At 38.6% G+C, this 12319-nt stretch overlaps 1 protein-coding gene across 1 annotated transcript in view; it reads left to right on the top strand.

The window, feature by feature from the left end:
- The window catches only part of usp53b (ubiquitin specific peptidase 53b), a 35258-nt gene that overhangs the window by 4503 nt on the left and 18436 nt on the right, over positions 1–12319 (top strand). The window contains exons 3-7 of the mRNA XM_048197246.1: positions 1067–1159; positions 2811–2945; positions 5995–6108; positions 6268–6350; positions 6721–6826. Coding sequence (XP_048053203.1) covers positions 1067–1159; positions 2811–2945; positions 5995–6108; positions 6268–6350; positions 6721–6826 — 531 coding nt within the window. The remainder of the gene's footprint in view (positions 1–1066; positions 1160–2810; positions 2946–5994; positions 6109–6267; positions 6351–6720; positions 6827–12319) is intronic.

Raw genomic sequence — 12319 nt, 5'->3', positions numbered from 1 at the left:
GAACACCAGCTCAGTATTGGCCAACGCTGTACACGTGAGCACCACGACGCATGCATGTGATGCTGACGCAGGGGCCGGCTAATACAGAGTTGGCGTTCTGAACACGGAAACTCTGCAATGTGTTTTTAACATGAACTGCGTAAGAGAATGACGGTAGAGAGGAAATTGTTGAATAAAGTTATTTTTGTTTTGTTTTTGAGCAAAAAAAAGTATTCTCGTTGCTTCATAACATTAAGGTTAAACCACTGTCACGTTGACTATTTAACTACTTTTCTGGATCTTTAATGTGGTAATTTCATTGCTTTCTATGGGAGATAAAATAAACCTCTCAGATTTAATCAAAATATTGATGAAGGTCTTATGGGTTTGGAACAACATGAGGGTGAGTACTTAATGACAAAATGTTTTTTTTTTTTTTTAATTTTTTTTTTTTTTAATTTTTTCAAAAATTCCCTTTTACCTTTTAATCAACGAGGTCCAGAAAAATCCACCACTGTTTGACAAGTCAAACCCCCTTTTCAAGGATACTATAAAGAAAATGGAATATGTAAAACAGTCATATACTTTGAATAAATGGTGAGATTTATTAACAGAGGTGGGGTCATTATGCCAGGCTAGCAAACAGAACATAAAATTACCTCAGGTATCCAGCGCTAGTTTTGAAAACATTGTCTGGCTTCATTTAAAGTTGCAGTGGAAAAAGACTAGGTGTTGTTTTAATTCCATTATATTGACTACGTCAGCTAAATACACTGTTAGATTAGATCGATTACACTAGCTAGATTCACTCAAAACAGTATGCTCCTCATCTGCTGGTTAAACAGCAACAAGAACAGCTAAAACATGTTCAATGACATGTTGTACAAACTTTGAAACCACCGCTTGCAAGCTTAGAATAAACAGACCATTATTGTTAGTTGGTGTGGAAGCAAATATGGTTATCGTTATAGTTATCTTTATAGTTATCATTCTTGGTGTAAACAGGCCTTAAGGATGCAAAAAGATTGAACATCGTTCACTATGACAGGCTGATTATAAACAAACTAAAGACCAATTTTTCTTACAGGTTCTTTGGCAGCTTGACATATTCAGGAGGAGTCTACGACACCTATCTGGCCATTTCTGCTTGGGCGATGCCTGTATTTTCTGCGCTTTAAAGGTGCGCATGTGAAGGCTCAAATGTCTTAAATTCTAGTGAGCTTCTTTCCTAGACAACATTGAAAAGCAATATGAAACATTAAAATTGTCTCAACTTGTGAATGCCAAATTTATGGTACCTTCTAAAGTCGGCATTGCAATGGAAATTGCGAAGGTGTCCTGTGGTATCTGTCACCAAAACGTTTGCAGCCAAAACGTTTGATCCCTCAAGTCCTGTAGGTTGTGAGGTGAAGCTGCCGTGGATCAAACTTGTTGGTCCAGCACATCCCACAGATGCTCAATTGGATTGAGATCTGGGGAATTTGGAGGTCAGAGCAACCCCTTGAACTCTTCATCATGTTGTTCAAACCATGTTTTATTAACAAAGTTCGGGAGGAACTTTCAAATTACCTATCCAATCAGTGCGAGATGAGCCATATATATATATATATATATAGGACAGGTAATTTGAAAGGTCCTCAACAGTTTTCTGCATCCCTCCACCACCCAGTCTCCTCACTCTCGCATGGTTACTATTCTAGCCAGGGATACGGGGGGAGCACTATGGGTTCTGGGCACTGGCTTGTCATTGTCCAGTCCACTGGGGAAGGGATGGTGCCATCACTTCCTCAGGTCCATGTGATGTAAATGAAAATGGAACTAATCGGACCAGGCAACCTTTTTCCACTACTCCAAGGTCCAGTTCCGACACTTGTAGGTGGACAGGGGTTGTCATATGCACTCTGATTGGAAACCATAACAATCATTAAAATTATGTGTGACTTGTGCCACAGTAGAGTAGACCTTCTGTTGGCTCAGACCAAATGGGATAGCCTTTGTTGCCCTCGTGCATCGCTGAGCCTTGGGCACCCAACACCCTGTCTCCTTATCCCTCCTCGAACCATTGTTGGTAAATATTTGCCACTGCTAACAGGGAGCAATCCACAAGCCTTGCCGTTTCAGATATACTCTGACTTAGTCATCAGTTTGGCCCTTGTCAAAGTCGCTCAGATCTTTACTCCTGCCCAGTTCTCCTGCATTCAACACGTTGATTACGAGAACCTATTGTTTGTTAATCTACCCAGACCATAATATATGACCTTGTTAGGAGATGATCAACGATAATCACTTAATCTGTGACTGGTCATCATGTTTTGGCGCATCAGTGTATATCAGATTGACTTGTAGTGCGGGACTTGATTTTGTGCATCGAGAATTGATTGGATTGATGAATCGTTGGATTGTTAGATTGTTGTTCTTTGCTAATTGCTGCAATTGTTTCATGTCAGTGACAGGTTGCTGGATTATAGCCCAGTCCTTATGCTGGTGCACACGTCATCAGAGAAGAGATGTTGCTGCAAGGGGGAGGGGGAATGTTTAATGTTTTGAAAAAAATAAGGATGTACACAGATAAATGATTTATAAATATTCCATGAAAACAGTTTGTCAATTTTGATTCCATAGTGACTTAAAGATCTAATTTTGACCAAAATGTTTGAATAAGGATATCTGAGATGAACAAAGTTAACATGACACACATTCACAATCAGATTTGTATATCTTGCAACAACTTTTCGATACTCTTTCTCAATGAACACTATAGCATTTCTGAATTGTGTGTACTGCATTGCTGAGTTTGTATGTGAGGTTTATTTGGCTGTTCCTTTTTACAGAGCATCTTCTGTCAGTTCCAGCAGAGTCGAGAACGGGCTCTGCCATCAGACACCCTGCGTCACGCTCTGGCCGAGACCTTTAAAGATGAGCAGCGCTTCCAGCTGGGCCTCATGGATGATGCAGCAGAGTGTTTTGTATGTCTGACTTCAGAGAGAAAAATTAGTAAAATTTCAATTGAGTTGTGATAAAATCTGTTTATACCTCTGTTTCCCCTTCTAAGTGGAACTCTACAGTGCGTCATGGAGTTGCTATGGGAATGCTCCTCATGAGCCAGTGTCTGAAGTATGTGTGCTACATGCCTGTCTTGATTGGCTAATGCCATCCGGTGACATCACAGGTGCAACAGCAGGGTATATAAGGGGGCCTAGAGAGCGTCATCAGCTTCTTTGTCTTCAGGAAGCCGTTTGTTTGCAAGCCAAGTGTGTGAACTTTCTGTTTTCTGTTTGTGGTTAGGAGTATAAAAAATGTCTAGAAAGATATTCTGAAAGTGTGTGTTGCAGTGTCAAAGATACATAACACCCAGCAATCTTCATGAATTGTGTGTTATGTGTCTTGGAGCGGAGCATGCTTGACCAGCCCTTGAGCGGGCTGGTTGTCCTCACTGTGACCAGTGAACAAGCTCCGCTTCCGCCTGGCTCTTTTCAAGGGGGATGGGAGCCTGGCATCTGCACCCTGTGGATCAAGTCCCGTGGCTGTTGAGGTAGCCCAACGATTGTGAGTGGCGGGCCAGGCTGCATATCATGTCGGTGCTCCTGGCTACTAAGCAAGCTTCCTGCACTGTGTGCCACTCCATTGCTGAGGAGAACAGCAATAGAGTAGACAAGTTGAGGTCCTACATCTCCCTCTCCTGACCCTATTGTTGACCCCAGCTGGAGACAGGGTCAGAAGGACAGGGTTGCTGCCCATGCCCTGCCTCAGAGGAGCCGGGGCTTGAGGTGGTGACCTTGCAAGAAGCCGAGAGTGGACTTAAGGGAAGTAAGTAAGAAGTCTTAGAAGTAAGGGTCTAGGGTAGAGTGCATCCCCAGGGGTTAGGCAGCAGAGTTCTTCGGCATGAAGAACATTGCTATGCTCTTGGGCAGTTCATAAGCACGGTGAGCAGGCATTTGTTCAGTATGGTGTAGTGGGTATTTCATTCCCATAGCGTTAGCTCAATGACGCAGTGTAGAGTTCCACTTTGAAAGGGAATGTCTCAGGTCTCATGGTTCCCTGAGAAGGGGAACGAGACATTGCTTCACGTTGCCATATTTCCAGCCTGTGCAACTTCCTTCAGACAAGTGAAGTTGATGACTTCCTCTCTAGGCACCCTTATATACCCTGCTGGCACACCTGTGACAGCACCTGACTGTCATAGCCAATTAAGATTAGTGTGTATCACACAAGCTTCAGACACCGGCTCACAAGTCACCCATAGCTGTGGTGCAAGAGGGACTATTCAAATTTTGACATTATTTAAGGATCTAATGCCTAGTATCTTTTTACAAAGATATTAGGCCTGGTTTTCAAGGTCAATACAAATTAGAATTGCATGGCAGTGCTTAAAGTAGTATGCATGTCTGGGAAGTTAAAGTGGAAAGATTAAAGAGGTTTTTATCTCTTAAGATATAAACATCTCACTTGATCAAGGTCACAAATGATGTTCACTTGTGAGTCATGACCATCGCAAACTGTCATGTTTGCAGTGGTCTAAGCCAGTTTTTATGAGCTCTGCAGTGTCTTGCCTAAATGTTTGGGTTACACTTTATTCGATGGTGACATTGTTACAATGTAATTACATGAAGTACTGAGTAATATTAATTAACCATTGTGCTGTGTTGAAAACCCTGTAACAACTTTTGTGTTCCTGGTCAGAAATATCTGGCCTTTTAAAAAATTGCTTGTAATGCTATATTATCTCCAAATGTTGGATTCAATCTTTTTATCAACTTGTTTTCTTTCAATTAGGACAGGTTTTGTATTTCTTTTTGGAACTGATTGATCGTAGACCTCAGTGATCTGACCTTATGCACCCCAGTTTTTTAGTAAAAAAAAAAAAAAAAAAAAAAAAGCATTATTTGTGGATAAATTGCCCATTCAAAGAGATAGGAGCTGCACTTGCATGCCAGAGAGGCGTTTCAAAGATGGCCGCTGAGTGAAATGACTTGTCTTAAAAGGACTTTGGTTTAACCCAGAAGTCTGTGTTTTGAAATGCTTTTATTTTGTACAAAATGGAACAAAGTCACATTTTTGGTGTTCCTGGTCAAAATGACTGGCCTACGAAAAATAGCTTATAAATCTCTTTTTTTGCTATATTATCACCAAATATTGGATTTAATCTTTTTGTCAACTTGTTTTCTTTCAATTAGGACAGTTTTTTTATTTATTTTTAAACTAATTGTATGCCTCATTGTTCTGAGCATCATTGATCTAAGGATAAAGTTCTTCTCTGTGAAAAAGAAAGCCTGTGATTCTTAAAATTGCTTGTTTGTGTACAAATAGTTACTATGGTTAAGGTTTGGGATTAGTTTAAGGTTGCCTTTAATTATACATAATTAACTGTTATTACTATAGTAAGTACATATAACATGTGTAACTACATCATCCCTTAATAAAATGTTACCAGTGTTTGCATTGTATAGTAAAAGTTGCACAACAACCCAATTAAAGGGATATTAAAGGGATAGATCACCCACTAGGCTTTTTTTCAGACTCATAATGGCTCTCCTGTCCTCTTGTGTGATTAAATATCTTGATAAGCTAAATGGAAAATATGGAAAATTGACTAATTAGTATGTATGTATTGTCCTTATACCTATTTTTATTACCATTTTTATTAATGTTGTATGTGTATTAAATGCATTGTCCACTTGCTCATTGTATGAGCGATCAAATATAATGGTTCACTCTTCTTTTTTCTTTTCTTTTCTTTTCTTTTCTTTTCTTTTCTTTTCTTTTCTTTTCTTTTCTTTTCTTTTACTGTGAATAATTTTAATCCAGTTGGTGCCATTAATGTGCTTTATTTTAAGTTGCTGTTTTTTGTTGTTTGACCTTCTTTGTGGTAGGTTGCTGTCACTAATAATAACGATGATTGTTAAAAATAACATGAAGAAGTGTTAGCCTAGAACTAAGAATAACTGATTCGTCACTGATCTTTTTTTTTTTTTTTTGCTTTCTTTTTGCATCTGTTTTGTAAACTTTGGGAGACAGGAGAACATTCTAGAAAGGATACACCTGCACCTCGTTTCTGACTCATCCACAGAAAATTGTACTTCCAAATCATGCATCACCCACCAGAAGTTTGCCATGACTCTTTATGAGCAGGTACTATGAGGTTTTATTTACTCAGTTACAGCTTAAAATAACAGCTGTCTCAGTGTTTTCTGTTAGTCTTTGAATCATAAAGTTTTTGTTAATTTTTTTTTTTACATTTTTGTTTAAAAACTGCACTCCACCCTCACGGAAGATTCTTTCCCTTTGTAGTTTGTTTGTCGTAGTTGTGGAGCATCATCAGACCCACACCCTTTCACTGAGCTTGTGCACTATGTGTCCTCCACGGCCCTCTGGTGAGTGAAATAATCTACTGTCATTGAGAGCAAATCTTCTGCATTCAAATCACAATATTTAAAAAAAAATATATATATTAATAGCGTCAGTGTGAGGATCCAGTTGACCCATTATAATCATTATACATGCATTCTTTGGGAGGGACAAAAGTTAAATTCTGACAGAATTTATAGCTTCACAAAAAATTCTGACTGATAGCTGAAAGCTTCACAGAAAAGAGCATTGTTTGCATCGAAGGATTACAGTTTAATTTAAACTAAGTGGAATAGAGCAAGGTCAGCAATGCAGTACACTTACATTGCATTGTCTACTAGCGAGAGTGGTTCTGTGTCAGAAATGATCCTCTTTGTACTTTTGCTCTTTTGTCAGTCAACAAGTGGAGCGAATCTTGGAGAAGACAGACAGACTACGCTCAGACATGTTTGGTGAACTGCTGCAGGCAGCCAACACCATTGGAGATCTCCGCAACTGCCCAGTATGCAAACTTTTGTTTCCTTTTTAACTAGTTGCATGCACACTAGATGCTACACATTTGTGTCCAACTCTTATTTTTAAGTGTATTTTTGTTGCCCTCTGTTAAAGGTGCTAAAGAGGATGTTTTGTTTTATACATTTTTGCAATATTACTTGAAACTGTCTTTACTAACTGATAAAAGATTATTTATTAGGTGCACTGAAGTAATAATATTAATATACATCATCTGTGCACGAGGTAGGGCCTTAAATACATCAGCCAATCGTTTACGCGATCATCGCGTAAACGATTGGCCCTCTGGCTTGTCAATCACTGCCGTGACGTTCCTTGTGAGAGACGTGCACGGATTGGCCCTCTGGCTTGTCAGTCACTGCCATGACGTTCCTTGTGACCTTCCAGTAACTTTCCACACTCCACAGGCGCTGCATGCAATGTTTTTTGTCAGGAGACAGGAGTAACAACTGCAGATTATGAGTTACCTGCGGTGAGTCCGACATAATGAATCCACTAACACAACACAGCGAATGCCGGTGGTAAACACTCGTGTTCCAACACTTGTGCACGAGTTTTGGGAGGCGTTCCTTTGAAATGAGCTGTGAAGGAGGGGGGCTGTTCTTACGCATGCACTCATTTCAAAAACTTTGGATTCTCAGTCGACGAAAAAACCTCTCTATCACCTTTAAGTGTGTTAATGCATCATAGTACATTTCATTCAAACGTAGTAAAGTCGTAAAGCCTGTAAAGATGTCATTACATATCACAGATAACATTGCATGAAAACACTCTTTGTTTTTTTTTATTACTAAATTACTTATTGGTGGCAGATCTAATAACATTAAACCTTGCTTTGATAAGTTGGAATGTTGTTTTGAAGAGTGAAAGCAAATCAAAGAAAGCAGAAAATGACATCTTTATGGACATTATATATTAATACATATTAATACATTGTCAGTTCCATCAGTGTATTAGAAATTACCTGAAGATTTAGTTGCATCACGTGTAGTGCTAATAATTAACATGCCAAGTTTAGCCACTGTTAACGTCTTGTGGCAATAGGCCTAAATGTTAAATCTGCAAATCCTTCTCAGAGTGCTCCAGAACATAAAAAAAAAAAACATAAAAATAATTTAAAAATACATTTGGACATTAATCTATCCTAATTGCTCTTTTAAAAAACATATTATTTATTATGTTATTGTCAGGTATTTGACAAAACATGAAAGCACGCGGCAGGTGGAAACAACCGCGTGCTACACAAAACATGACAATACAAGAGACAAAACATGAGACAAGAACGCACGGCAAGTGAAGGAACACTCGACCGTGCGCTCACAATAAAAGACAGGACAGGGAGCGCGAGTGTCCAAATCCCGACACGAAACCGAAACCAAACTAGACATGGGTGCCGGGATCCGAACGCCACGCTACCAACATGAAACAAGGCACGCAGACAAGAGAGCGCACGGCTCGAGAACACTCGAGACCGTAAGCTCACACAAAAACAGGGCAAGAACGGGAGTGTCAGAGCTCTGTCACGGAACCAAGAAATAAACTAGACAGAAGTGACAGAACCCTGACAGTTATAGCCTAATCTTTTTTATCTTACAGACTTTATCATCTGATTTTCAAAGGAATAGTTCCCAAATAATGAACATTCTGTCATCATTAACTCCCCTTCACCAAACCTGTATTATTTACTATCTTTCTTGAAACATAAAGGACAAATTTTTAAAGAATCTGTATTTTCCATGCAAATATAATGAATGGGGACTGAAATATTTTTAAGCTTTTAAAGGACACAAAAGGACCATAAACATCATAATGCATTTTAAAAAATGAGACCTTCCCCGACTTCCTAGGTTGTCTAAGCTTTTAATTATCTTTAAATGAGCTAAATGCAGAATGGCTTGCTTCCCACAAATGAAAAGTTGGGTAACACTTTAGAATACTGTTCCATCATTAATGAATGACACAGGAACAAACGAGTAGCGCAATATTAACATTTTAGTAACTACAGTATTATTAACTAACAAGAATCTTTGATTAACAAATTAGTAAGTATTAGCTCTCAGTTGAAGTTGGTAGTTCACTATTAGCTAATCAATAACTACTATTTTTTACATACCTCTCAGAGGACTACTAAGAACTACTATATACAGGCTTATAATTAATGTGAATAATGCATAATGTATACTTAATTCTAAAGTGAAGATTATGGCAACCCACCAGTAATGACTCAAGTATTACCAAATCCTTCAGAAGGAGTTACTTGGATTAGTATTCTGAAGTGAAAAGCATGATAACTGAAGCCTTTGCAAGCATCTGAGGTTTTTGTATAGGTTTTGGATAGCAATGACTCAAGTGTTACTACATCCTTCTAAAGGAATTACTCATTATTTCGTTAGCCTCATAGCATAATTGCCCAGATCATATTTCAAAGGCAGATATCACAATTTGGCCAAAAAATGACTTAGGCAATTATGCTATGAGGCTAACGATTTGGAAAATGGTAACCCGCTAGTAATGACTCAAGTGTTACCAAATCCACTGGAAGGAATTTCTATCCAAAACTTCAAATGCTTCCAATAACTTAATTAATTACTAGGAGGTTTTCATGCTTTTCACTTTAGAATACTGTTCCAAATAAAAAGATTAGTAATTCCTTCTGAAGGATTTGGTAATACTTGAGTCACTTCTAGTGGGTAACCATTATCTTCACTTTAGAGTTAATTATACATTTTGCATTACTCTCATTAATTATGAACCTGTATAAAGTAATTCTTAGTAGTCTTCCAGGAGGTAAAAAAAAACTGTAGTTATTGATTAGCTAATAGTGAACTACCACATTCAACTGAGTGCTATTACTTACTAATTCGTTAATCAGAGTTTCTTGTTAGTAGTTACTAGAATGATAATAGTGCATTACTCATTTGTTCCTGTGTACTTATTCATTAATGACGGAACAGTATTCTAAAGTTTTACCAAAAGTTGTTATCTGAAGAGGAAAGATCAGATGTTAATTTTCAACAAGACAAAGCTCTTGCCCAAATTGCAGACAACCAAGAAGTATCTTGAGAACAAGTCCATCAGGCTCATGTTTTGGCCTGGTCAGAGTCCAGATTTAAACCGTAGTAAATATTTGGTCTCACATTAAACACACCAAACTGGTAGACATTTTTCAACTACTCACTTTTAACTACACACTACAATTACTACTTTATCCACAGTATTTGGGCAATTCTTGCTAATTTCCTGACCAGCGATTTGTGATTTAAATGGTTAAGACCATTAAAAGACCACTAAATATTTCGCCATTTTTGGCTTTGCCCAATTTTTTTTGTGTATAGTGTATATAGTGTATAGTGTATAGTCTCAAATATATTTTATAATAAAATTTAATGAATACACATTCACACTCGCATTGCACGTAATGTTCCTCGCCGAGGCACGTTTACGTCATATACGATGTATCTTTTTGTATGGAAGAAAACAGGAAGAAAAAGCAGATACTGCCTAATAGATTTATCATTTATGCCGTGCACGTATAAGAGGATTATTACGAAGGCAGCTGATGTTAATGGAGGGATTTGCAGCTTTACTCACAAACTACAATTCCTGTTCATCAATAAGGTGAGAACCAGACCCGTTATAAACCCAAATACACTCAAATTAATTACATTAATTGAAAAGTGTACTATTCAAGTAGTAATAAAGATGTTTACCATCGCAATGATGACAGTAGCGCACACAAACGTAGTAGCTGTTCCGTACTCCGGCATGGTCAGCGGTCACAATGCATGTGTACTGTGCTTGAGCCCAACTGAACTGTGCTCTGGCCTACCTCTTCCAAGTGGTCCGGGGACGGCTAAACGAACCGCGCCCGGGCATGGTATGGAGTGATCACACTAGTCAAACGAACCGGGCTTTAGGGGTCAAACGCTCTCTCTGGCTCGGTTCAGAGCGCCTAGTGTGAGTACACCCTTAAAGTGACAGCAGCCTAATATATACCTGCTGCCAATAATAATATATAAAAATATATGGCAGTTTTCCCCCATGGTATCAAAATAGTTCATGTCAATCCCTGCTTACTTTACTTGGATTGTATGTCTTTTAGATATATTTTAAATGAAACAGGCTACCTCTTTCTTACTACATAAGAGTCTCATTCTAATTTACAATTTTTTTTTTCATAATTCTGCCCCAATAACTTACAGTAGTCAATACAGTAGTTACTTTATCACTGTTATGAGGCAGTTCCGAAATGACAGAGAGGAGGATCCAAATGCAGTGACTATTTTATTAAAACAAAGGAGATTCCAACTGTGAGATAAACAGAGCACACATAACATCCACTAAAGACAACACTAGACAAAGAACATGACAAACACTGGGCTAAATATACACAAGGGGTGATTGGCAAACAAGACACACCTGGGTACAAAACATGGCATAAAATAGGACACAATCTCAGGAGAGCACAAGACAGGAATCATGACAATCACGTTGAATTAAGAGAAATAAAATATATTCCATTCTTTGTTATCAACAACATGAAGTACATTAAACCAAAGTCCCTTTAAGACAAGTCATTTCACTCGGCGGCCATCTTTGAAACGCCTCTCGGGCATCCTGGGCATCATGCAATCTCTTTGAATGGGGAAACATCAAATTCTCCAAAACTGTTCGCCAACCTTACGATTAAATTTCATATTTGAAATCACCAATGAAATCTAACAACAGCCGGCTCATAAATTTAGTTTCTAAACGCTCGAATCGTGACAAAAAACTGTATTTTTCAGGCTGGGTCAAGCTAATGCGCATGCGCATCTCTTTGGAGGCGCGCGTCTGACTGTTTCTATAGACCTTATGTAGCCCCGCCCCTTTTCAGCGCTGCGCTCGTTGTCTTTTGACTTCCGGCTTGTATTTCCACAGCTATCTTATGTATTTATGAATGAACTGCTCATTTTAAAATCTTCCCGGTCTACTGACATTTGTTAAGACATCTGCTTTAAACATAACAATGCTCATGATAACTTTCATTAACTCTACAACACGTAAATCCACTTCACCAGCTAATTATTCTTCAACAGCGATGCCATAGAAATATACAGGGCTACCGCAAAAACGGAAGTTCAAAGACAATATTCTAAAGATGGCGGCGCGCATGTTTCTCTGGAAAATAAGGTCTATAGAAACCGGTGATTCTAACTGCAGCTGAAGTGACGCGATGACTTTACCAGTCGGCGATTGGCTCTCATTTAGAAGGCGGGACTTATTCCGCCATATTGCGCGTTACACTTTCTCCCATTCAAAACAATACGAGTGACACGTCTTGTGTTATTCTATAGTCTTTGATTAAACATACATTACATTGTGTCATGGTTTCTCTAACTGGCATTGACGCTCATTGACGCATTGTGAAAAAGACGCTCAGCGCCTCGTTACGCTCCTGGCGTTTAAAAAACGCGGCGTTCCCATTGAAAACAATTGAAAA

Source organism: Megalobrama amblycephala, linkage group LG7 (genome assembly GCF_018812025.1).
Source record: "Megalobrama amblycephala isolate DHTTF-2021 linkage group LG7, ASM1881202v1, whole genome shotgun sequence".
NCBI classification, from domain to species: domain Eukaryota; kingdom Metazoa; phylum Chordata; class Actinopteri; order Cypriniformes; family Xenocyprididae; genus Megalobrama; species Megalobrama amblycephala.
The sequence above is the reverse complement of the archived record's forward strand: the minus strand, read 5'-3'. Positions and strand labels throughout refer to the sequence as shown.